General features: G+C 37.4%; 1 protein-coding gene across 5 annotated transcripts in view; it reads left to right on the top strand.

Annotated features, from left to right (window-relative positions):
* Positions 1-26,147, top strand: part of AKAP9 (A-kinase anchoring protein 9) — a 177,826-nt gene that overhangs the window by 74,963 nt on the left and 76,716 nt on the right. For 3 of the 5 annotated variants that reach the window (XM_024577161.3, XM_045185210.2, XM_024577158.3), the window contains 5 exons: positions 9,921-10,277; positions 11,531-11,755; positions 12,803-12,943; positions 13,430-13,533; positions 15,986-16,191. In XM_024577161.3, the coding sequence (XP_024432929.2) occupies positions 9,921-10,277; positions 11,531-11,755; positions 12,803-12,943; positions 13,430-13,533; positions 15,986-16,191 (1,033 nt within the window). The remainder of the gene's footprint in view (positions 1-9,920; positions 10,278-11,530; positions 11,756-12,802; positions 12,944-13,429; positions 13,534-15,985; positions 16,192-26,147) is intronic. The other 2 variants (XM_045185209.2, XM_024577162.3) reach the window with 2 other exon arrangements.

The raw sequence follows: 26,147 nt of genomic DNA, 5'->3' as shown, positions 1-26,147 counted from the left end.
CCGCATCCATGATTGTATCTCTGTTATTCGTTTGCTTGGTTTGTTTTGTAGATTGAATTGTTGATAGATATGTATTTTTTCATAATATTGTTCACAGTTTTGATCTTCTTTTTCTTAAATAAGTCCCTTTAACATTTCTTACAATAATGGCTTGGTGATGATGAACTTTTGATTTTTCTTGTCTGGGAAGCTCTTTATTTGCCCTTCAAGTCTAAATGATAGCTTTGCTGGGTAGAGCAATCTTGGCTGTAGGTCTCTGCTTTTCATGACTTTGAATATTTCTTGCCAATCCCTTCTAGCCTACAAAGTTTCTTTTGAGAAATCAGCAGTCTTATGGGAATGCCCCTGTAGGTAACTAACTTCTTTTCTCTGTCTACTTTTAAGATTCTCTCTTTATCTTTAACCTTTGGAATTTTAATTATGATGTGTCTTAGTGTGGGCCTGTTTGCATCCATCTTGTTTGTGACTCTCTCTGCTTCTTGGACTTGCATGTCTATTTCCTTCACCAAATTAGGGAAGTTTTCTTTCATTATTTTTTCAAATAGATTTCCAGTTTCTTTCTTTCTCTTCTTCTGGCACCCGTATGATGTGAATGTTGTACCTCTTGAAGTTGTCTCAGAGGCTACTTATACTATCCTCATTTTTTTTATTCTTTTTTCTTTTTGTTCTTCTGATTGAATATTTTTTTGCTTCCTCATGTTCCATATCATTGATTTGATTCTCGGCCTCATTCACTCTGGTGTTGATTCCTTATAAATTGTTCTTTATTTCAATTAGTGTATCCTTCATTTCTGCCTGTGTCTCTTTAATGTTGCTGAGGTCCTCACTAAGTTCTTTGAGCATCCTTATAATCAGTGTTTTGAACTCTGCATCTGATAGATTGCTTATCTCCATTTTGTTTAGCTTTTTTTTTAGTTTTAATCTGTTCTTTCATTTGGGCTCTTTGTCTCCTCATTTTGGCAGCCTCCCTGTGTTTGTTTCTATGTATTAGATGGAATACTTACGACTCCCTTACGACTTGGTACCGCAGCCTAATATAGTCGGTGTCCTGTAGGGTCCAGTGGCACAGCCTCCCCATCACCCAAGCTGGGTACTTGGGGTGCACACTTTGTGTGGGCTGAGTACACCCTCCTCTTCTAGTTGAGCCTGGTTGCTGTTGGCAGATCAATGGGAGGGATTTACCCAGGCCAGTCAGCTGCAAGGATTGGCTGTGACCAATGAACACAAACCTCCGCCCTCCATGGAGGATCAGCTCTGCAGGGACAGAGTGATAGTACTCCATTGTCATCTGTAGCTGTCCACTGGGTATGCTGGTCCTGGGGTTTCCTAGATAGTACAGGCCAAGATCAGCCCCCACCTGTGTTTTCCCGAGGGCTACCCTATCTGACCTATACAGCAGTCTGTGATGGCTGCTGTTTGTCCTGGGCTTGGAGATTCCCAGGCAAAGCCAAGATGTGAATCTAGGCTGGCTGCTGGTAATGCTGGACCTGGGGCTCACTGAGGCCAACTCTTGCTTGTTTGAGAGGATTTAGGACATTGTGAAGCATGAGCCAAGACCAGCCATTCATATGGAAAAGGATCTTGTATAGACCCGTAACTTGGGTGGGGTAGAGACTTGAAGATCTCAAGGAGTGTCAAACAGTGTTAGCCAGTTTGATGGAGTCCCAGGTATAGTACCAGCTGGCCAGTTCTATGGCCCTGTGGGGGGAGGGTTTAGAAAAGGGACAATGGCCTCTGCTCACCTTGATGCCAGATACCAGTTTCTGTCAGTGTGCCACTGGTGCCTTTCATGCTGCTACCCCAGTGCTGGAGCTCAGAGGGAGTGAGCCTGCGTAGGTGAGCTCATGTGTGGGTTCTTCAAGAGGAACTGCTTGGGGCTCCAGAAGTTTCTTTCACCAAGTCATTCCCCTCTGGTTTTTGCAGCCAGAATGGTGGGGACTTATCTTCCCAGGCTGGGGTCCTGGTGTGAAGCTGGGAGTCCTCACTCCCAAGATATCCTTCCCAAATTTTTGTCCACCACATGAAGGTGTGGGACCAGCCCGTGCCACATCTGTGCCCCTCCTATCAGTCTGGATGGATGTGGTTTCTTTGATTCCATAGTTGTGAGACTTCCATTCAACTCAGTTTCTGACAGTTCTGAGTGATGATTGTTCTATATTTTAGTTGTAATTTTGATGTGGTTGTGCAAAGCGGGAGCCATGTCTGCCTATGCCACCATCTTGACCAGAAGTGACAATAGAAATTGAGTAGAATTGCCCAGTGTTGCTGAGGGCCTATTTCAAGGATAGGGGTTATGAATTTAAAATGAGACCAATTAGCTTGGTTGGACTTGTTTTTTCCTCAGTTAAGTTCAGCTACACAGAGACAAGGTAGGCAGAGTTCATTGTAACCATACGTGAAATTTGGTTAGATGGTTCAGTGACTAAAAACGAGAATAACAAGGTAGTTGAGTCTTTTTTTAGTTTACAGACTGGATAGTTCTTTTAATTATTTGTTACTCGTTTCTGATATAAATGCATATACAAAAGAAAGTGATATTTATGATACCAATTTTTCAAAACTTCAAAAGCTCCCTTTGTGACCTAACTTATGGTCAGATGTTTGTTGTTTGTTTGTAATAATCTGTATCGAGGTATATGAGGGGTTACCCCCCCCCCAAACCGGAATTATCTTCTACAAGACAGGCCCCATATAGTCTGGGCTTCCTCCTGTAGGTTAGTGTTCTAGGAACTCATCTGTATCAGTGTACCAACTGGTAGTGTTGTGAGAAGCTGCATTCGGGTTCAGTGAATTTTTTTTTGAAGACTCAACATGTTTGCCCATTTCCTGATGGTTGATTTACGAGTGCACCTGCCCACACCATGCTGAATTTTCCATTTTTGACCAAAAACAGTATGACCCCATTGCCCCACCCTCCCTATTCAACTGATCTTGCCCTGAATGACTTTTTTTTTTTCCCCTGGATGAAAAAAGTCCTCAAAGGGAAATGTTTTGCAATGTGGAAGAGGTGAAACAAAAAATGGCAGAAGCACTAAAAGTCGTCAAAATCGACGAGTTCAAAAACTGTTTACAAGAGTGGAAAAAAGGTCTTTGTATTGAATCAAATGACTGAAGTTTAAACATCTAAGAATAAATACACAATATTTTATAAATAAATTCTGGGGGTTTTGGGTCCCCCCCCATAATTTACAGATACTGAACACAAAATTTGAGTTTTAAGAAATGCTTATAGTTATGAAACCAACACCACAATTAAGATACAAAATATTTTCATTATCTCCAAAGTTTCTTCATGCCCATTTGGAGACAATCCCCTCCTTTTTTATTTGCTAATATTTTGTCAAGGATATTTATGTCTGTATTCATGCGGAACATTACCCATAGTTTTATTTTTTTATAATGTCTTTGTTTGGTTTTGATAGAGGATATTGCCGGCCTCGTAAAATGTTGAAATATATTCCCTCTTCTGTTTTCTGGAAGAATTTATGTAGAATTGATATTCATATTTTATAGAATTCGCTAGTGAATCCAACTTGGCCTAGAGTTTTCCTTGTTGGCAGGTTTTTTTAAAAACCTGTGAATCCAGTGTCTTTAATAGATTACTTTTATTCAGGTTATCTATTTCTTATAGAGTGAACTTTGGTAGTATGTATCACTGAAGCAATTGATCCATTTCATCTAAGCTATTGAATTTATGTTGGTAGAGTTCATGGAATTCTTTTATCATTTAATGCCTTTGGGATCTATTTATCAATCTAGCTAGACAATCATTAATTGTACTGATATTTTCAAGGATCCAGCTTTAGGGGTTTTTTTAAATTGTTTTATTTTCATCAGTTGCTATTCTTATCTTTATTGTTTACGTGTTTCTCCTTTCTTTGGGTTTAATTTGTTCTTTTACTAGTTATCTATAAGACCTTTTTTTTCTTTTCTAATGTATGCATTTAATGCTATAAGTTTTCCTTTATGTACTTCCTTAAGCTATATCCCACAAATATTTATTCAACCCACATAATTCATTTTTCCTGTGACCTCCTCTTTTAGTTATGGGTTATTTAGGAATTTGTTGTTGATTTCCATATCTTTGGGAGTTTCAGATATCTGCCTGTTGTTGATTGGTTTATTTTAATTAATATAATTTTAAATTTCTTTGTGGTCAGACATACCTTGTATGACTTCATTTTATTTAAACTTGTTGCCCAAAATATGTTCCATGTAATTGAATGCTTTTTGCATACCTGAAAAGAATGTGTATTTTGTTGTTGTGAAAATGTTGAGTTTCCCTTCGTATTTTCCTTCAGCCTGAAAAATTTCCCTTAGCAATTCTTTTATAGAGCAGATCTTCTGGTAACAAATTTGACATGCAACAGATTAAATGTTACCTAGTTTTGAATTGTATATTGAATGTATTTAATATTTTGTTTTGTAGACTCTGGGTCTTATAATCCTCTGGAGAATGTGAATTTTTAAAAAATGGACAACCCAGTTAGTTTCAACCAAGTTCTGTTTCGCTTTCCCTATAGATCTCTTCTCCCCAGTGTTGACTTCTTCTGCAGTCTGCCTGTTTTTTGGTGGGGCGGGGGCTTACTTACGCTGAGTGGAATTACAAGTTTCTGTCTTGTGTTTTTTATTTCACAATTTAAATGTGGTTACTGATGTATAGTGATCAGTGTTTAGATTTACCCACATATTTACCAAAAAATTTTTAATGCTGTAATTATTTTTGCATCTTAGGCCTTTCTTCTAGCACCATTTTTCTGCTTTCTGAGGTATATCCTCTAGAAGGTCTTTTTAGAATAAAAACTCTTTTATTTGTTTATTTTATGTCTTTTATTTTGCTTTTATTCATGAAAGATTATTTTATTGACCATTTGAACCTGGGTTGACAATTGTTTTGATGTCAGAACTTTAAAGATAACATTTTATTGTTTTCTGACTTATCTTGTTTTTGCTGAGAAAGTCCTGTCAGTTTAATTTTTCCCTCAACTGTAATATGTATTTTTTTCTCTGGAAACTTTAAATCTTTTTGTGTCTAGTGTCCTCTTTATTTGCCCTTCTGTGATTCGTTGGTCTTTTTGAATCTTAGCAGTCGCGTCTTCCCAGTTCTCAGCCATTATCTCATGAAACATTCCCTTTCCATTGTTAGCTAAGTCATCCATTTGGCACTCTGACGAGATGCTGGTTGAACATTCTCACTCTGTCCTCATATCTTTTTGCTTCTCTTTCCTATTTTTAATTTTTTTGACTTTCCATGTTGCATTTTTTTGTGTTGCGAGACAAAGACAAAAACAGATTAGATTCAAGACAGGAAATTAAAGTAAAAGTTAAGCTACTGACCACTAGTTTGAAAAAATTGAAGGTATTTTTTTATGATATATATATGTATGTATTATACTTAACAGTAAAGTAAGCTAGAGAAGATATTATTAAGAAAATCATAAGAAAGAGAAAATACGTTTACAGTATTAATTGAAAAGAGTCCACATATAAGTAGACTAGCTCAATGCAAACCCGTGTTGTTGAAGGGTCAGCTGTACCTACCCTAACTGCATTATCTTCACTTCTCAGTCCATTAGAAAACCTCACTCCTTAGGCCAGTGTTTCTGTTCTTTGGGCATTGAAGCTTCATAAAGTGAATGTGGAAGGCCACTCACATGTTTCCTTGAAGCTTATATTGGTTTATTTTGGGGTATATTTTATCTATAATGTTCAGAGCGCTTCTTACTTCCAGGTATCATATGTACACATGTGTCTATTTGTCTACTTTACTGAAGGTAACTTTTATAAAGCTGTTCCCTTGAAAGAAGCTTAAAGTGCTTTATAAAAAGCCATTTTACTAATCTTCCCATACAGTAATGGAGTAAAGAATGGGAACCACTAGGATTCTTCCAGTTCTGAATAAATAGAGAGATTATGCAACCAGGGAGTGGAAAATACTGAAACAAACAGGCTTTCTTGGACTTTTACATTTCACCCCCATTTCCAAGTATGCTGCAACTCCTTCCTTAATCTAAACTGGAGATGTTTACAAGGAACGGTTGAAACTTGAATGAAATGCCGGGTAAAAGACAGACTTCATAAAAGTTGCATTATATTTTCAGCTTCAAACATACTGTTTTCATGGGATATGTGGGTGAGTGCAGAAGCCAGGTTTCTGGTTCACAGAAAATTTAAGTTCTGAAATATATATATTATTCAGAGACTGAATAATTAAACATAAAAACTGACATATTTACTTAATGCAAAAGAAGCGCAAACTTTCATTCCTTTTAGAGTATTTCACGAGCAATTTCAGACAGCAGTAACCCTCAGTAACAGAGATAACAATGGCTTAAATATTCTGTTTATAAAAAGCAGCATTATAAAATACCCTTGAAAGTCTGGGCTTCTTTAGTATATTCAAAACTATTCAGAAATTTGGCTCACTGTCTGGGAACAAAAAAATATTTCAAACAGTGAAAAATGGAACTTTTCTATTATGTTTCTTCCTGGCCCAAATGCTTTCTTAGGAATTCTTTCCATGGCTTGATTATGGTTTCTGTGGAATTAGTGGGAAAAGTCCGCATTGTACAGAACCCCAAAGCTCCCTGCTCCAAAGTTCTAGCCTAGGTAGGCCACCAGAGGGGAGTGTTGTCATTCACTGACTGAGTTCTGATGCTCCCTTGCCCCGTGGAAATGACAAACCTCTCATTTATTTATTCTTTCCTTTCTATCCCTTGATCTAGGAGGCATATCAGCAAAAATATTGCTGCATGGGATATCTGAAATTTTTCTGCCTGTGTTTTGCTCTAGGACTTTTTTGGTGTCATGACTTACTCAAGATGGATAACCATTGTTTTTAAATGTTTCATCTGGTATCTTGGTTGCTTCCATTTCATTGTATTCTTCTACTGGGGATCTCTCTGTTCTTTCATTTGGGGCATATTTCTTTGTCTCCCCATTTTGTCTGCCTTTTTGGGTTTGTCTCTGTGTATTAGATAGGTCTGCTATGATTTCCAAGCTTGTAATAAGGGCCTTATGATATAGGTAGTTTGTGATCACCTGAACTAGTTTCTCCAAAAATGTTCCTTGTGTGGGTTATGTGCTCCTTGCTGTTGTAGTTGAGTCTTAAATGCCTCTGGCCCATTCGTGGGGTTGTTAACCCTCAGGCTGGCTGACTCCAGGGATAGATCTTGTTCACTGTGTATGAATTGCTGTTCAAGAGCTCCTCACTGAGGTGATATTGTTTCCAGCTTGCCAGTCTCCCTTTGGCTGTGCCATTTGTGTGGCTAGTTAGGTCTAGCTCTGGTGAGATTTGAAGCCCACCACTGGTTGTGTTGGTCCTGGTCCCACTTGTATGGGTTTCTGATGCAGGTTAATGTCAGGCATTGTGTGCAACTGGCCTTGTGTTACCTGTCTGAAATCACCATGCTATTCAGATTGTGTCTGTATCTACTGGGCCTGGATGAGCATGGGAGGGGCTGGCTTTCTTCAGCTCTGAGCTAGAGGGAGATTATTAAACGGTCTAAGGCTCTGAGGTTGGCATCCACCTGTCGGCTACTTTGCCAGCTTCTAAGGTTGGCTGGCCTCCTCCAGAGCCTTTTGAAGACCTGTGGAGTAGACCCAAGCCGGCCACCCCGAAGCCCCTTCCACATGGCACAAGCTTGTTAGGGAAGGGTGACCAGATCGTAAGGATGGGGGAAATGGCTCCCTTTCATGTGGATAGCATGGTCAGGCACTCAATGGAAAGAATGTAGCCCCTACCTCAGAGCCATATCACTCAGTCTCTGCTACAGTCTCCAAGTGCAGCTCTCCCAGCAGGAGCACGCCACTGGTTCAGGTTGGATGCAGCCCCCGTTTTCACTACAGGAGCAAGCTCAGCAGAGTGGGGCCACCAGGACTTGGGAAAACAGATCAAGAGAGTCCTTAGCTGAGGGCAGGGGTGAACTCCACACCTCACCTTAGTTTTGTAGCTCCACCTGCCTGAACCCCAGACTGGAGTCTCTGAGGGAGACGTGCTCTGGAGGTCTCAGCTCTGAGTGTTGTTCCATGAAGATATGTTTTACTAAGCTGTATTACCTGGTCCACTCATTTTTCATGTCTGTCTTTTGACATTTTGCTATAGTAGGCATATTTCCCATATGACAGTGTCTAGAACATTATTACCAAACTCGGATTTTGTGGGAGCTGACACAGGCCTTCATGAAATCCATTTTGGTAGATGAGATCTAGTAGTGGTATTGCCTGAGTGGAAGCATATTATGTATAGTGTTTAAGGTGTTTGAACTGTATAGCCAGACACACCTTCATTCAAATCACTGCTATAACATGTATTAGATTAGACATTCAACATGGCTCCTAATGTTGCTACATTTCAATTTTCTCAGGATTGACTATTGGTAATATAATTATTCTTCCTAAGTCAGTTGCACCATTATACTTCTAGGAAGATTTGTTCAGATTTGGAGGGTAATAGTGTAATGCCACATTTTAGAAGGCGAGCTTACATTAGACTACAGGATTTCAAATCCCAACTTTCACCGTTTATTTGATTTGTGTTTTGGGGATCAAATTACTTCATCTCTCTTCTTAATTTTCTCATCTATTAAATTGGGGTAATAATACGATAGTACCTACCTAATAGAAATAAATAAAACAAATATGTAAATGAAAGATAATGAATTCTTTCATTATGATAAATGAATTTCCTATAATGAGGATTAAAGGAAATAATAGAAGGACTTAGCAGTTGGTGGCCACGGCACTTATTGGTGGTGTTCATGTTATCATCAGTATTGTTCTGCTGAAGCAGGACTCCATGCAGCACCCAGAGGAGACAGCACCTGGGAGTAAGGAGGCTAGCAGGAACCAGGTGGGAATCAGGAACCCCCAATAGACACATCAGGTTCAAGACAGGACATTAAAGCAGTAGTCCATTTATACCACATGGACCAACAGGGAAAAGAGTTGGTTGGAGGTCAATAGGCACAATGGTTTCAAAGCCCAGGCATACTTTATCTTAGCCTGTGGCAACCAGGCATCCCCCATTGCAAGTAATCTGTGTAGATGGGACTTGAAATAAAGTTACTGGTGCATTTGGTTCTCAAAGGCTTGGATTTTTCAGAACCAAGGCTGCTGGTCAGAATGTCTGACTACCTGTGCTGGTTGGGCCAAAAATAAGTAGGGATATAGGATCATAGTTGGAGTGGAAAGTGAGATTAAATTACAGAATCATACTTACCAATTACCCAAACCAAGTATTTCACTTCTGGGAATTTATTATAAGGAAATAAGAAAGGATATTCATAATGACATAGTTACAAAGATTTTATCACAGTGGTGTTTGAAAAGTGTAAGAATGAAATCAGTCTAAGTGTCCAACACAGAAAATTGATTGAATAAATTTATAATACATTTGTATAATCTGAAACTTTAAACTCATTGAAAATTATATAGAAATATATTTTTTAATTTGAAAATATACTTAAACTATAGTAAGCTGTAAGAGCAGATTATAATACACATTTTTCTAAGAAAAATATGAATCTGTATGTCTTCATACCTATATTGATATCGAAAGGGAGATTTGGAAAAGTATTACTGAAGTGTTGTTAGTAGTGATTTTTCTTGGAAGAGAGAAATATAAGGGCTTTTATTTCCTTCTTTCTCATTTCTGTACTGAACACTTATTGCTGTCATAGCAAGAATTTTAAAACATTTTTTTATTTAGAAAGGCCGGCAATGTAATAAATACTTCTACATTAGATTCACTGTAAAATAGGGAATCTTTGTCTTTGCATCACTTTATCACAGACTTTCTTTCAGTTTAAAATCACAAGGCCATGCTATTTTCTAATTCATGTAATTTTGAGTGGTAAGTGCTTTTTAATTCTTGCTGGTATTTACAGATCTAATCCTTTTTTATTTACCTTATTCTGTAGGTCATTGTGTCAATGAGTGTAGCATTTGCTCAACAAACTGAACTATCTAGACTGTCTGGAGAAAAAGAAGATACTACGTTGTCAAAACAAACACATGCTCTCTGTCTACAAGAACAACAACATTATTTAAATGAAATGAACTTACCCCAGGGTCATGTTGGTTTTCAGACTTCTGAGACAACGGATGTGAAATTTAAAGAAGAATTTAAACCACTTAGTAAGGAGTTAGGAGAAGATGGGAAGGAAGTCCTGTTACCAAACAATGATAATCTTGATATACTTGAATCAAAGGACCATGAACTTAATATTTCAGAAGAACTGTTCTCCAAAGATAAAACATTTGGAACCAGAGAATCTGTAAGTATGCCTCTTTGAATATAATAATACATAAAATTGTGACTTCCTTCACTATACAGATATTAGCAGTGGCGTTGCTTAATGAAGAAGGAAAGTATCAAATCCAGTCTTGACTTACACTTCACATTATGAATGTGTTTTATTATTCATGAGGTATATGAATGGCTTAATATTATTATTAAATAAAACAAGTCTGGTTCATGGTATTTTTGTCTTACACACATTGTTCATGGTAAAATCTTAGTAAGTTATACCTATATTAATTTAGTTTTAGTCAGTTCACAGTTAAGTGTACTATAGTTTGACAATATGTATGAATAAAAGATTTACTTTATTTAATGTGATACTATCACAAGAAAATAGCTACCTACTAAGAAAACAATTTAAAGCATTCTAGTCTGTATTTACTAATTCTTTTTCTTTACTTATTCATTAATGTAGAATTAATTTTGTGTCTATATCTCAAAGGTTTGTGCCTTTAACGGAAAATAAATAATACCTTTTTTAAATGAATTATCTAAATTCAAATTTTTTTATTAATGTTTAGGGATAGGTTTGTCTTTTTAGTGGCATTCAAATAAAATTATCAACTCTTTACATAGTATGAAACTCTTTAATTTACCAGTAACTATTTAAAGCAGAATAAATCAGAATGATTTGTTTAAGTAGTAGCTCCTCAGGAATTGAAGTACTTGTAGAAACCCATTAGGGAGTTGACTTTTTATGAGTATGAGAAAGTGAAATATAAAACTTATTTCCAAATAAAATTTATTGGACACTTTTTTTTTTATCAAGCTGTTCTCTGTAGTACTGTGATGATCGCTGCATAATATAAATTAAATAGGTAAAATTTCTTAGGTTTTATAAATTGTAAAATATAAAGTATTATATTTATATTATTTCCCCATTGTCAAATGTGAAGAGGAATAATGGAGTTTTAGCTTCGGTAAGAGTAGAAGGAATCTTGAGTATCCTTCTGTATTCTTCTCCGTTAGAATTAGATTACATCTAAACTAACTGATAAATAGCTCTTTTGCTTTTGGAGAATAACATGTATAATGATAATCTGTGTTGACTAAGAATTATAATTAAGACAAACATCTTTAAAAAAATTATTTATAATAGTTATTTATATAAAATACCAGATGCTTTGTTAAATTAATAGTGGAATTGCTTTCATATTTATTTTAAGTATTGATTCTAACAGATTTATACAAAATGTGTTACGGTTGAATTTCTTTTAACTATTATAGATCCATGATGAGATTTTGGTATCAAGCATGGATGCTTCTAGACAGCTAATGTTAAATGAAGAACAGTTGGAAGATATGAGGCAGGAACTTGTACGACAATACCAAGAACATCAGCAGGCAACAGAATTGTTAAGGCAGGCACACATGCGCCAGATGGAGAGACAGCGAGAAGACCAGGAGCAGCTACAAGAAGAGATTAAGAGACTAAATAGACAATTAGCCCAGGTATGGGACTTAGAGTCCCTTTTCTCCCCAATTAAAATAGTAGTGTTCCTTATATAACTTTTTAAACAAAAAATCAAAATTATTTTCAAAATCTGAATTAATACAAATATTTAACATCAAGAATAGGTTCCATGAGCACACCAGCCTTAGGTCTTACTAGAGAAATCTGACTCATGGTGCATGGTGCCCTACCATTTTATTTTTCTTTGCAGGCACTGGAAAAGGGACTGCAAGGTTGTTTGGTTTTTATAATCATTCTATTTTGGAAAATTTTTGTGCTGAGGTGCAGTTAATACTCAGTTTTCCCATATTCATTTATAGTTTTGTGAGTCCACCAATTAGCATCTCCAAGATTTACCTTTATCTGTCCTTAATCTATCTTTTAAATCAAGAATGGAAATCTGAAGTTGTGTGTTTCTGGATCTTCTTTGTCCAGGCAAACATCTCTTCTTGATTTGAGAAATGTACATTTCTATAACGTTCTTATCCCTTTCTTGGCTAAATTTATGTATTCCTTGGTATTTGGGAGCTGGATTCTTATCAATTGCTGTATATAATGTACTCACAAAATCATTGCAGAAAAGCAAGAAATATTTATATAAAAGTTCTTATTAAAACTTTTATTCAATTTTTGGAAACTTAAGCTAAAAGGAGAAATAAGAAATCGAGAACTCTTGAAATATGTTCTTTCAAATATAGAATAATAGGAAATTGGGAGTGAGTTGAAAATCATTTGGAAAAATTAATTTTGCTTTTCTTCATCGCATTTTGTGAATTTAACATTCTGAATTTTCAATGCAAATTTGGCATATAAAATAATATCCTTTGAGTTGCACAAATTCCTAAATATATAGGCTTAATTATCTTTTTTGTTTTTTTCAAATTTTGCATTGAACTTAATATATGCTTTTAACCCCTTATGGGATATGAATCATAGGTAGAACTGGGGTCTCTCGGTCCCAGGGGGTTAAAAGAAATCTGCTTAATATTTCTGCCTTTGTCTTCTATCGCAAACAATACTCTCTCATGACCTTTTTTCTTATTTAGAGATCCTCAATAGATAATGAAAACCTGGTTTCAGAGAGAGAGAGGGTGCTTTTAGAGGAGCTGGAAGCACTAAAGCAGCTGTCTCTAGCTGGAAGAGAGAAGCTGTGTTGTGAGCTGCACAACAGCAGTACGCAAACACAGGTAGTATGGACTTTGCCCCACCTAGGAACAGTGGATCCACAATGCAGTAGGATCTGTTTGTCTTCGTTGTTGGTGTGAAATGTGTTTATAAGTATTGTGTTTAAAATATTTGTGATTGCTTACATGTAAGGTAGGTGGAGTCAAGATGCCTTACATTCCATTTAAGGTAATTTGAATCTTGACATTGCTAGGTTTGCAACTGCTGTTTTACCAGGAGCAACCTAACACACTTTATTGTCCCTCTATAGCATGCAGTAGCTTGAACCCATTATAAGTTTTTCAGCTGTTATCTGGAGTCTTTTATCTTTTTTTGATAATGCTAATCTCTTGAAAAATATAGTTAAATATTATTTTATACAGTATCTATTCTGCATGTAGAGGTTTCTGTTTCACCTCATAACAAATACAAAGTAATGACAAACTATTTCCAAGATGACAGGTTTTCTTTCTGTCTTGTCTTCGCTGCCTTTACACAAACTTACACAGGATGAAAATGAAAATGAAGGGGAAGCTGAGGAACAGATCTTTAAAGAAAAGGAATTGGACAGAAAACTTGAAGATGTGCCTCCTGATGTTCTGTCTAGTGAAAGGTATGCAGACTATGTATTTTTTTCAATACAAAATGAATTAAAATAGTTGTTTCAGTGTTATAAACTTTATTCTTATTTTTACCTTGTACATTTCTTTTATTTGTACATTATATTCTGTATGTAAAGACTAACAAATTTTGGTCATTTAAATTGACAAACAGTACCTAACAAGCTTTTGTATGTAAAGTAATTTTTAACAAATACTGATCAAATACTTAACTCAGTAAATGTTAGGGCATTATTTGGTAGTTGAACCTTTCTGGACTAGTTTTAGTTTGCACATAAGGCATTTTTATACTAAAAAAACAAAATTGTATTTGTGGGTTTATTCTGTCACTGGGTGGGCATGCATTCAGTATAAGCTTCCCTCTGGTTTGTTCGTGATGAGGACAAAAAATTATGTGTGGTAGTCCACATGTCATTTTCATGCATTTACTGTATAACAGATGAGAACTTTTAACCCATATCACAGTTTTACAGAGGAATAAATTAACGATTTTATGTTAACAAAACTTTTCATTACTTTGATTTTGTAGATATTAGTATAAAAATGTAAAATATAAATGAGAATAGTTACCCCACATTAATATTAAGGACTTTAAGCACAATATTTTAAATTTTGTCTGTTCAAGTGAAAATAGTTTTTTTAATTTTAAATTAAAACTAATATCTACTAACTTAATTTCCTCCTTTTCCAATTTCTGTGATTGTCAACCTTCTGTCCTCCTAACCTCCTTCCTCAGCTTGCATGGAGGAATTTGGCCCCTAAGATTTTGGCTTCCCCATTGGATCATCAGTATGGAACACAGTCAGTATGGAACTCAAACAAGAAAGACAGTGTATGAGAATTAGAATTAACATATCAATATAAAATAAACAAGATGTTTATTTTATAACTATAAAATAAATGTTTATTTGGTAATTGAGATAAATTATTTTTATCTCAATTAGGTATATTTTTAAAATTATGCAGTGTTTAATTATTAGGACTTTTCAGTGAGTGCTGATAAATTAGTATTCATATTTATTTCTTTTTACCATCATATTATTTTAATTAGTTCTTTTATGTAGAATTTCTGTTTTCAAAATATTCTAGTCCTGGTGTGTTTGGGGCTTGAACAAAATCTGAGGAAAAGTTAAAGAAATAAAACCTTTGACTTACTTTCTACTAACTAAATTATTTAGAGTTTTATTTTTAGTATCCCTACTTATGTAAGTGGAGAAGTTGATCTAGGTACAGAAATAGAACTGCCTCTTTCACTTGACAAATACTGAAGGAAAAATTCTACATTTATTACCTTGTCTTAAAATAGTTATGTCATGTGCTTGTGAAAACAGATATCCTTTAACCTGATTGTTAGTGATCTCCCACACTGTGGGAGAGAAAGCTGTCTTAAGGCAGAGGACCTTTACCATGAAAGTCTCTTATTTTGTCTGCATGTATTAAGTATCAACTTTGCCACTGTAATACCTTTGTTGAATTAAGTTGTTAGGACAAGAGAATTGTTTAGTTATTTAGCATATTAATCAGATCATCTTCTGAATCACCATTATGGAATTATATTTCTTGACATAGAAAGATGCTTGTGTTAAGCAGAATAAAAAGCTTACAAAAACAGTTGTTCAGGATAATCCCATTTTATTTATATATGCACACACATACACTATATGTATATTTATGAGAGATGTGTGGAAAAGTATAAAAGGATAGGCATTAAAATGTTAATAGAAATTACCTCTGAGTGCTGAGATATTTTGGTGAGTGGTTAGCAGTATTTTCTAATTTAAAAAAAAAAATAATTGTTAACTTGTCTTTTAAAAAAGAGAAACACACCTTAATTTCATTTGGCTGAAAATAGGCTCCTTCTACTGGTGGAAATCAGAGTGGTATATGTAACTTGAGAAATACCTGTCTCTGGAATAGATAGAACAACCTACAATATTCCCTCTGGTGTTAGCAGAGAGATAAAGTGCATAGTACAACTTTTGAAAAATAGGTCTCTGCCAATTGTAGTTTAATCATCTAGATCATCACCAGTAAGTTTATAAATACACATTTTTTTCCTGGTGGAATTTTTAAATTATATTTTCAAATATAATCTTCAATACGGGGAAATTTAATGTACAACATATATGAATAACCATGAATGGTATTACCAGCTCAGTAACTAACATATGCTTGAGTAGGGAACCACCACACTTTTTAAAACTTAACTTTTTCATCTCCTTAATTTTTTTTTAATCTTGAAACTTTTAAGTTTATAAAATAAATAAAAAACAAAAAGCACTTCATTGTAGATGCTACATCATATTATTTTAATAGAGGGGATCATGACACTTTATTTTTCAAGTCAAATATTTTGTACTACATTTTTTGTGGGACATAAGCCAAGTGTTTGCTTTTAAAAAGAAAAGATTAAACATTTTAATAAATGTTTCTTTATCTCTACAGGTATGCACTCCAGAAAGCTAATAACAGACTTCTGAAAATCCTCTTGGAAGTTGTAAAGACAACAGCAGCTGTCGAAGAAACAATTGGTCGCCATGTCCTTGGTATTCTAGATAGGTCAAGTAAAGGCCAGTCCTCTGCCTGCTTGATTTGGAGGTCAGAAGCAGAGACCCCTATAAAGTCATGTGTCCATGAGGAACATACAGGAGGTACTAGTTTTATATTCTATTGAAACCGTAACCATCTTCCATAAATTTTGGAATATAAGCCTCTTTGCTATGTATTAAAATACAGAAAATATTATTTTCCCACAAAAACACCTCCAAACACAAATACACTCTTCTCAAAACACCATTATCATATAGCATTTGCAAGTGGGTATTTTAGAGTTGTCATTATATACTCAGGGTTACTACTGTGCTACATGAATCAGAAGCTGTTTAATTTCTCGTCCAATAAAAGAAAAGTTTTACATCACCACTCATGACTGTTGCCAATAGGCAGTGTCCTGCAACTACCTTATCAGTGAAGGAAAGACTAGAAATAAAGAGCTTTTAAGAATTGAACAGCAGTTTCACGTATCTGTTGAGATGGTTAGAAGAAAGTCTTGAAAACAAATGCAAGGTGTGAATTTATCTTAGGACTAACCTCTGCCATGTCCCTTCTTCCCTTTGGAAAAGTGCTGTGAAGTATGGCAGAAGGGGTGTGCATCCAGAAATTGGGCCCTGACGTGACATACCTGCCTTCCTGTCATCTTTCCGCTGTGAGGGCTGGGCTGTTCTTCGAATTTCTTACTTTCATGTTGCTGACCTCCAATCTCTCCTATTTTTTTTAATTCCTTTTCTTACTGGAGTACAAATCAGGAAATCAAAAGAGAAGAAATATTTGTCAGATGGAGCAAAAGAGGGTCTGGCTCTTGGATCAGAAGATGAAGCCCACACTTCACTACCATTCCACACCTAAGCATGTCTCCCCAGTTAGAGGCTGACATTCTTTTCTTTTTTTTTAATATATTTTATTGATTATATTATTACAGTTGTCCCATTTTTTCCCTCCTCTATATTCTCCTCTGCCCTGCACCCCGCCCCCCGCCCTCCAGGATTCCCCTCACCCCTTAGTTCATGTCCATGGGTTGTACATATAAGTTCTTTGGCTTCTCCATTTCCCATACTATTCTTAACCTCCATCTGTCTATTTTGTACCTGCCATTTATGCTTCTTATTCCTTGTACCTTTTCCCCCATTCTCCCACCCACCCCTCCCCAGTCATCTCCATGCGGTCTCCATTTCTGTAATTCTGTTCCTGTTCTAGTTGTTTCCTTAGTTTGCTTTTGTTTTTAGGTTCAGTGGTTGATAGTTGTGTTTGTTGTCATTTTACTGCTCATATTTTTTATCATCTTCTTCTTCTTACATAAGTCCCTTTAACATTTCATTTAACAAGGGCTTGGTGATGATGAACTTCTTTAATGTGACCTTATCTGGGAAGCACTTTATTTGCCCTCCCATTCTAAATGATAGCTTTGCTGGACAGATGTAGGATGTAGGTCCTTGCCTTTCATCACTTTGAATACTTCTTTCCAGCCCATTCTTGCCTGTAAAGGTTTCTTTTGAGAAATCAGCTGATAGTCTCTGGGAACTCCTTTGTAGGTGACTGTCTCCTTTTCTTTTGCTGCTTTTAGGATTCTCTCATCTTTCATCTTGGGTAATGTATTTATGATGTGCCTTGGTGTGCGCTTCCTTGGGTCCAACTTCTTTGGGACTCTCTGAGCTTCCTGGACTTCCTGGAAGCCTATTTCCTTTGCCAGACTGGGGAAGTTCTCCTTCATTATGTTTTCAAATAAGTTTTCCATTTCTTGCTCTTCTTCTTCTCCTTCTGGCACCCCTATGATTCAGATGTTGGGATGTTTAAAGTTGTCTTGGAGGTTCCTAAGCCTCTCCTCATTTTTCCAAATTCTTGTTTCTTCATTCTGTTCTGCTTGAATGTTTATTTCTTCCTTCTGCTCCAAATCATTGATTTGAGTCCTGGTCCTTCCCTTCACTGTCGGTTCCCTGTATATTTTGCTTTGTTTCACTTTTCATAGCCTTCACTTTTCCCTCTATTTTGCAACCATACTCAACCATTTCTGTGAGCATCCTGATTACCATTGTTTTGAACTGTGCATCTGATAGGCTGGCTATCTCTTCATCACTTAGTTGTATTTTTTCTGGAGCTTTGACCTGTTTTTTCATTTGGGGCATTTTTTTTTTTTCTCTTGGTGTACCTTTTACATTGTAAGGGGCAGAGCCTTAGTCATTTGCCAGGACAGTGAGAGCCACATTACTGCATTGTGGTGCTATATGTGGGGGAGGGGTCTGAGAGGGAGCAATGCTGCTTGCTCGGTCTCAGCTGACTTTCAGTCACTTCCCCTGCTACCCACAAGCAAATTGGGCCCTTCTGATGCTGATTCCCGGGTGGAGGGATTTATGTACATTCTAGGACCCTGTGGGTCTCTCCAACGAACTCTCCTGTGAGGGTGGGAGTTTCTCCCACAACCTCAACACCCACGGTTTTTACAGGCAGAGGTATTTAGGCTTTATTTCATTGCACTGGAACCCTGGGTTACACAGTCTGTCTTGCTACCCAGTTGTTCTCCCAGTTTATCTGCATGCAAATGTGGGGCTGCCCAGTCTGCCAGCTGTCATCTCTCTCACTCTAGTCCTCCAGCCGCCACCTTTCCGTGCGTCCTCTCTCCTGGCTGCCCATCTCCGCCCTTCCTACCAGTCTGAATGAATGTTTCTTCTTTACCTCCTTGGTTGTGGGACTCCCATACAGATGGATTTCTGGCAGTTCTGGTTATTGTTTGTTTTTAAATCTGTTGTTGTCCTTCTTTTGTTTGTGTGAGGAGGCAAAGTGTTATCTACCTATACCTCCATCTTGGCCAGAAGTCTAAAGGCTGACATTATAAAAAATGCCAGTTTATATAATTTTCAAGAGTATTCTGCTTGTTAAGTTTTACGTGGAGAAATGAGAAGAAATTACCTGTGCCACATACCTTTGCCTAATTATAAGTTGGCCAGTTGCATGCTTCTAAGGGCAGAAAAGAAACTTGATTTGGAATTTTGAGTATAATTAATATAAAAACACCTCAGTAGAGATCAGATAATTTTTAAAACTGCTTTTAGTAAAATAATACCTGAAATACAGTATTTTAAAACTTCTTTCAAATTCCTTCTTTTCAGACTTTGTTAGGTATATTTTTCAAACTAACTTTATTCTCAGTTAAGCTCTCAATCAAGGGCTATTTTATTTCTGCAAATGAATGTTGATGTATGTAAAAGAATTAGATAGTATTTTTTTGTTTCATTGTAAGAGTGTTTATCAAATTATGTATTTTTAGAAAGTTATTTTATAAACTGGTTTCACTTAACCATCATGGGGGATTTTGCTCTTCTGCTAAGACCTGAACTAAACTGTATTCAAAAGATACTCTGAGGAGTGTTCTATACAGTACAAAAATATTTTGTGCCTTTTTTGTTAGCAGTTCTGTTAGACCCTTCTCAAAGTGGTTGCTGAAGTGCTCAGCAAACACATGTCTTTAAAGATAGCAAACTCACTTCCAAGGCAGTGTTTGCATAGTTGTAAAAAGGAATAAATTGGTAATTTAATGCAAGCAGAGAGCATTATGTTTATTTTCTAAAAGAAAGAAAATCTTCAAGAATATCTGATCTACTTTCTTGCATGGTTACATCTAAATCCCTCAGTATAGATTCAATATGTCTATGTCCTATTTTAAGATATCCAATAATCAGTAGTTTTTCAGTTATACTCAGTCTTATCAGTTCAATTCTACAAACATTTATTGAGCAATTTCTCTATGCCTTTAGCTTTTTAAAAAAATCCTTGCTGAAGGATATTGATTTTAGAGAGAGGAGAAAGGGGGAAGGAGAAAGAGAAACATCAATGTGAGAGAAACATCAATCGGTTGCCTCCCATACGCGCCCCAACCAGGGATTGAACCTGCAACCTACATATGTGCCCTGACCAAGCCATCAGAGCTGCAACCTTTTGGTGTATGAGAGTGCTCAACCAACTGAGCTACCCATCCAGGGCTGTGCCTCTGCTTTGTAACAATTCACAGTCCAGTGAAGGAAATGCTGAAAGTCCAATTCAAGGCAAGATAAACTCATAGCACTGAATATTTTTCTTAAAACCACTTTATGTGTATTTTAATCAATTAAGCCTTTTAAAAATTTAAGTATTTAACTCTTAACTGATTCTGAAAGAACAATTTTAAGATCCAAGAGAAAAAAATTTAAATCCATCGTTAAGAAGTTCAGTGTATGGAATATTATATTAGAGATAAGAATTTTGTTGTTATACTAGTATCATGAGTTATAATGTTCACTTACATTTAACTCAGTATTTGTTTTTGTATTTAACAGTGATATACTAGTCTTACTAATAAAATTACGATGATCATTAATATCATTTGGGAACACTTGTCAGATACATTTTGCATCTTGAAGGTGTTACCAGTGATGTTTACTGTCAATTGAGTTTTTGAATTCAGCAAAGAAACTATTCAGTATAAGAACTCTTAACTCAAGGGGAAATTTATTTAGTATGCCAAGCAAAACACTCGAAAAGAAGACTCCCCCCTGCTCAGAGAGCTGCACTGGCCTTTTAGAAAGAACATCACAGAGGCAGAGGAAGTAAGCCAGCTAGGCTGAATGGACTCAGGAAACTAAAAGATGGGGTCTTGGAGATATGTACAGGGTGTTAGCCTGGAAAGAGCTGCTGCTGTCCGCTGCTCCCCTGGCTGCAAACCGCATGGGAACCTTTAGAGCTTAGGAGAAAAAAGCAAAGATACATGCCTGAAAAAAGAAGGTGCAGGCATGCTCCAGGGAGAGCACGTACTGGGCCCATTGTATTAAGGGTTTTTATCTGTTTTCTAAAGGTGAGAATTGTAGGGACTGTCTCAGGGGAAGATCTCAACTGAATATTCATCAGCTTTCAAGGTGTGTCCTTTAATACGCTGATGCATATAGGTCATGATCATTCTCTTGTCAGTCTCACTTTCAAAGAAGTCACCAAAGAGGGACTGGGACCGAGGTGGGTCTGCCCCAGCAGTGTCTGGAATGTGGAAGATTAAAACCTTGCAATGTATTATCTGGCTGTCAGTTGCTCAGCCTGTTTGTTCACCTATCTGTCTCAGTTTCCCCATTCCACTTGCCAAGGAATTTTCCAAGCTCCTTAGTGACCTGCTTCATTCTCTCCTCAGAGACTTCCAACCCTGAAATCTTTTAGGGATGATGAGGGAGCAAGGTATGTCTTGAGTAAGTGCTTCCTACTGATGAGGGTCATGGCCCCTGCATGTATAGGATATGGAAGACTCTCCCTAGTTGATCTAAGAGACACAAGGGAGCCAGTTCTTCTAAAGTAGGGTGGACTGGAATCCCAGAAGCATCAACATCTTGGTGTGGAATTGTTCTATCCTAGAGGTCACAAATTTGGCAAAGTTAAAAAAAGAATGGTTCAAAATGAGGAGAATTATAGCAACTCACGGTTTGAGGAGAGGTAAAAACCAGGTGATAGAGGGATGGACCGACTTTACAGTATCCCAGATTAAGTTTGCAGAGGGGCTTCCCTGGACAAAGGTGTATCACCTGCCGGAAGCCCTCTTGTTTACCATAATTAATTCAAATCAGGGTAAGGGGAGAATCCTAAAATGTCCTTCCTGAATGAGGCCTCTTTTGGTTTTTTGTTTTTTTTGTCGGAATCTCTCTGGCAGGAAATGGAGGAGGGTCAGGGGTTCCTAAAAACAGCTTAAAATCAATCCCAAAATACCACAACTATCAAGGTGGTAGAAATTAGGTCCCTTCAGTCCCACCTTTTAAATAATCAAGTTTTACATTCCAGAAGCATAGTTAGTAGATTGCTCCATATTTTACTGACTCAGTTATTTAGTCCTGAAAATAAGTCATTTCATTTAACTTATTGAGTCTCATTTCAGGAGGCGGTGATGTAGACGGGTTCCCAAAGTGAGACCTATATTGTGTCAGTCAGCAGTCAGGTATTTAATAAGGTGTGTATGCCTATGTAAACGGAAGGAAAAAGAAAGGAAAGGAAATGGAAGAAAAAAGAAATAAATTTGATTTATGAGCAAATTATAAGCCAGTTTCTGAGTCTGTAAGGTTCAAAGTTTCTTTGGTTGGAATGAAAGCAGGCAGTGACTGTCTGATAGATTCTCCTTACCTGCAGATTGAACATCTCGGGTGATGTCATCAGGTGCTCAGGTAAATTCCGCATGGTTTGCACAGCATCAGGCACTCAGATTGTTTAGTATGAGCTGTTGTGGCAATTTCTCAAGTTTATATCCAGTCCTTTAACTGTAATTTGCAATCGTAAAACTCAGAAAAAAGTTTTAGTTCTCAATAATTCCAAGTCAAAGGGTGGGAGAAAAATGAAGCCTAAGTTTGGGGGCTTGTAGCCAAATATTTAAAGTAATAGAAAAACCTCAGGATTATTTCAGTTTATAGGTGAAAAGTAAAACTTTGAAGACAGTTAAGTGAACTATAGTGTAATACCCACAACTGTGTATTATAGGCTATTGGCCCATTTCCCTGCCTTTCATGTTCCCAGCAGCCCTGTAAGAGGCCTAGCAGCAAGAGGGCACCCACCCCAGGAGAGAAGGAAGGGTCCCCATTGAGTTGTCCCTGAGACTCTTATGAAAGTGACTCATGAAGAAAAGGTGGTCGAAGGAGTGTAGGACGAGCTGGGGGCATCCCCCTTCCCTGGTCTCAGGGACCTTAGGGGTATGCAGAAAAGGTGTTTGAAAAGACAAGGGACTCAGGAGGGATTAGGGATCCCCAGTGATTTATGGATGTTAGTTGGGCTAGCCAGGCAAAGGCAGCACTCTGAACCCTGAGGGGAAAATACTGTCGTCCCTCTCTAGGAAGATTATAAATTATCTGGGTATCCCTGGATATTAGTGGGAGTAGGAGTTACAGAAAGAATTCACCCCTGTGCTGGAGTCTGGAACGGTTATAGAGGGAAAACTGAACTATTGGGTGGTCTGAGGAAGTTAACCTGTAGGAGACAGGTGAGACGCCGAGGAAGCCAACGAGAGAGGGTCTTCTGAAGACTGTGAGGTGTAGACAAAGAGCAATAGGCTAGACATGAGGCTTGTAAGTGAAAGTCATGCCACTGCTTGCCGTGGCAATGAATGACCAAGCAGAACTTTGGTCAGAGTTGGTCTTGGGAGGCTGGGTAGTAAAAGATACAAACCTCAGAGATGCTGATGGACCTCAGAGATGGCTGGTAGTACCAAGATGTGAGACAAGTACAGCAGGACCCCCAGCGACAGAAAGGACCAGAAAGATTCAAGAGCTCGTATACTCAGAGGAAACCCAGAGGTGCCCAAAGAGAAAATAGCAAACAGGTATTCTGAGCCCTAAGGTTAGTGGTCCAAAACACATGGAGAAGAATGATAGAGGTAGAAGAAGCGACAGAGTCAGGGAGTTAGCCCAAATGAACTGCAGTTATTCTCCACTTCCTTGCTTGTAGGTCCCAAAAAAGGAGACTGAGAGTGTAAGGAAGCGCCCCTGGCCAAGAGAGGTGAGGGCCACTTATGGAGAAAGGAAATAAGACAATCCAAATCACAGCAGTAAATGTTACCGGCAATGTTGGCTCTCAGTTCTTGAGTTCAGCAAAGAGAGAATTCAGAGCCAAGACTCTACCACAAGAGGAAGTTTATTTAATGTGCAAAGTAAAACTATACTTGAAGAGAAGATTCGAGTGGGTTCCTCAGAGAGCTGCCTTGGTCTTTTAGAAAGAAAGGCTCAGAGGCAGAAGTGAGCCAGCCAGGCTGTGCAGATTCAGGAAACTAAGTTACAGAGGCAAAAGGGGCCCTTGGAGACAGGTTCGGAAGGTGAGCCCCGAATGAACTGTCACTGCCTACTGCTCCCCACCTGCAAGTCTCATGGAAAGCTTAGTAGAAAGAAAGCAAAGATACATGCCTGAAGAAAGAAGGCACGGGCATGCTGCAGGGAGAGTGTGCAATGGGTCCATTGTCTTAAGTGTTTTTATTTGTCTTCTAAAGGCGAGAATTTTAGAAGAGGATATTAATAGAATATTCATCAGCCTTCCAGGTGTGTTCTTTAATACGCTGAGGCATATGGATCAGGATTATTCCCTAGTCAGTTTCACTTTTCAAAGAATGTAACCAAAGAGGGACCTGGACTGGGACCAAGGTGGGTCTGCCCTAGCACTATCTGGAATGTGTAAGATAAGACATTGCAATTTATTATCTGACTGTAAATTGTTCGGCCAGTTTGTTCAGCTGTGTGTCTCAGTTTCCCCATTGCACTTGCAAGGAATTTTCTAAGCTTCTTACTGACCTGCCTCAAAGGAAATGTTGAATTAATAAAATTTATTATTTAACACCTTGAATTTTCTCATAAACTTTGAAGAAAATACTGGCTTTAAAATATTGACAGCATTTCCCATTGTAAGAATTATTTTTGATGTCCCATCACATTTTTAATGGATGCATTAAGGCCAACTAAAATGAACTTTTGAAATCAATCTTTGTCTTAATATTACAACAAAAGTTTACTCTTAGTCTGATTATGAAGCAACTTCTGCTTTTCTGTTTTTATATATGATTTTGTGTTGTAGGTAGCGCTTGTGATCTTTTTTCAGCTTTCATGTCTGAACTTGTTTAAATTTTAAACATGTGTGGACTTGTTAACTCTCTAAAAAAAATTGATTTGTTAATGTTTGCTTCCTTCTAAGAGTAACGTAGTTTATGAAATGAAGGGACATTTTGAGCCAACGTGAAATCACTGGAATTTGAGTAAATATTAGACTAGTTCATTAAAAAAATGATTCCCCCAGGACGCATTGGAAGACAATTTGCTGGACACCTGTCCTGTGGCAGGCAGCTCATCAGTAGAATGCACACCTCTCCCTTAGGAAGTCAGAAATGAATCTCACTTACTGCCGCTTTCTTTAGGAGCAGTATGATGTTACAAAAGGAATGCAGGATTGGTAATTGGAAGGCCCTTGATTCTTGTTCTAGCTCACTGCAACCTTGAGCAAACCTCCTCGTGTTCCAGAGGTTCAGTTGAGTTTTTCCCATCTCTCAGGTATGAGAGTCAGACTAGAGTTGGTGGTTTCCAGTTGGAGCCCTAGAGATCTTCTGAAGGCCATTGGGACAGAAGAATGCTCTGTCTTATCACCCATCCTGCTTTAACCTGAGAAGGTTATTGTTATCTGAATGGAATGAGCATTGTATAAACCATAAAGTAAATAACTAAAGGACTTTTGAATAGCCATTAACTGCTATATACCAAACTAACAATTCTGAGATTTCTATTGACATGAAATTGTCATAGCCTTTAGGAGACCCGCTCTTGTTGGCTTCTTTGCTATTTCACCTGTCTACATTTTCTTTTTCATGAATACAGAGAACAGGGCAATTCTGTTCTCTTAGGAAAGGGAATAGTCGAATATGCTGGAAAGTCAGGGATTTATGGGGTGAGAGAATGTGGAGAAGTGAGGATGAGGTAAGGGAAATAGCTGAAAGAAAGCAGCTGGAAAGTAGGCTGGATCTAAGTTGTGAATGGTCTTAAATTTCTTTGGAAACTGGGTTTTCGCTATTAATGGGAGGTAAATAATTTTTTTTTGAGCAGGAAGATAACATCTAATCTGTGAATGAGGAAGCAAACTGTAGCGATGCAGGGGAAGGGTTGGATAAGAAGAGGGTGATTAGAAGACTATTTCAATTGCCCAGATGACAGGTCTTGAAGACATGACATAAGATCAAGGAAGGTTGAGCACAGGTTGGAGAAGACTATATGTGTTAGACAAGGGGGAAAGAAAGTAGTACAAGATGATTCTGGGTTTCCAGTTTACATGATTTTTAGATGACAAGAGTCATTACTAAAAGCTCAGGAGAACATATATAGTGTAAGCATAAACGCGATTAGTCTGAAGTATTAATGGGCTATGTGGAGGAGAAGAGCCAACTTTTAGAAATTCGGGTCTGTAGAGATTTAGGAGCAGTACTTACTGAGAGGACGAGGACGAACAGAGCTGGAGCCTGTGTATATCATAAGCTAACCAAAGGGCCTGTGCAAAAAAAAGGAAGAAATGAAAAAATCAGAGTGAGACAGGAGACAGA

The sequence above is a fragment of the Desmodus rotundus genome, chromosome 6, assembly GCF_022682495.2.
Source record: "Desmodus rotundus isolate HL8 chromosome 6, HLdesRot8A.1, whole genome shotgun sequence".
Taxonomy (NCBI): domain Eukaryota; kingdom Metazoa; phylum Chordata; class Mammalia; order Chiroptera; family Phyllostomidae; genus Desmodus; species Desmodus rotundus.
This window is presented reverse-complemented; position numbering and strand designations above follow the sequence as displayed.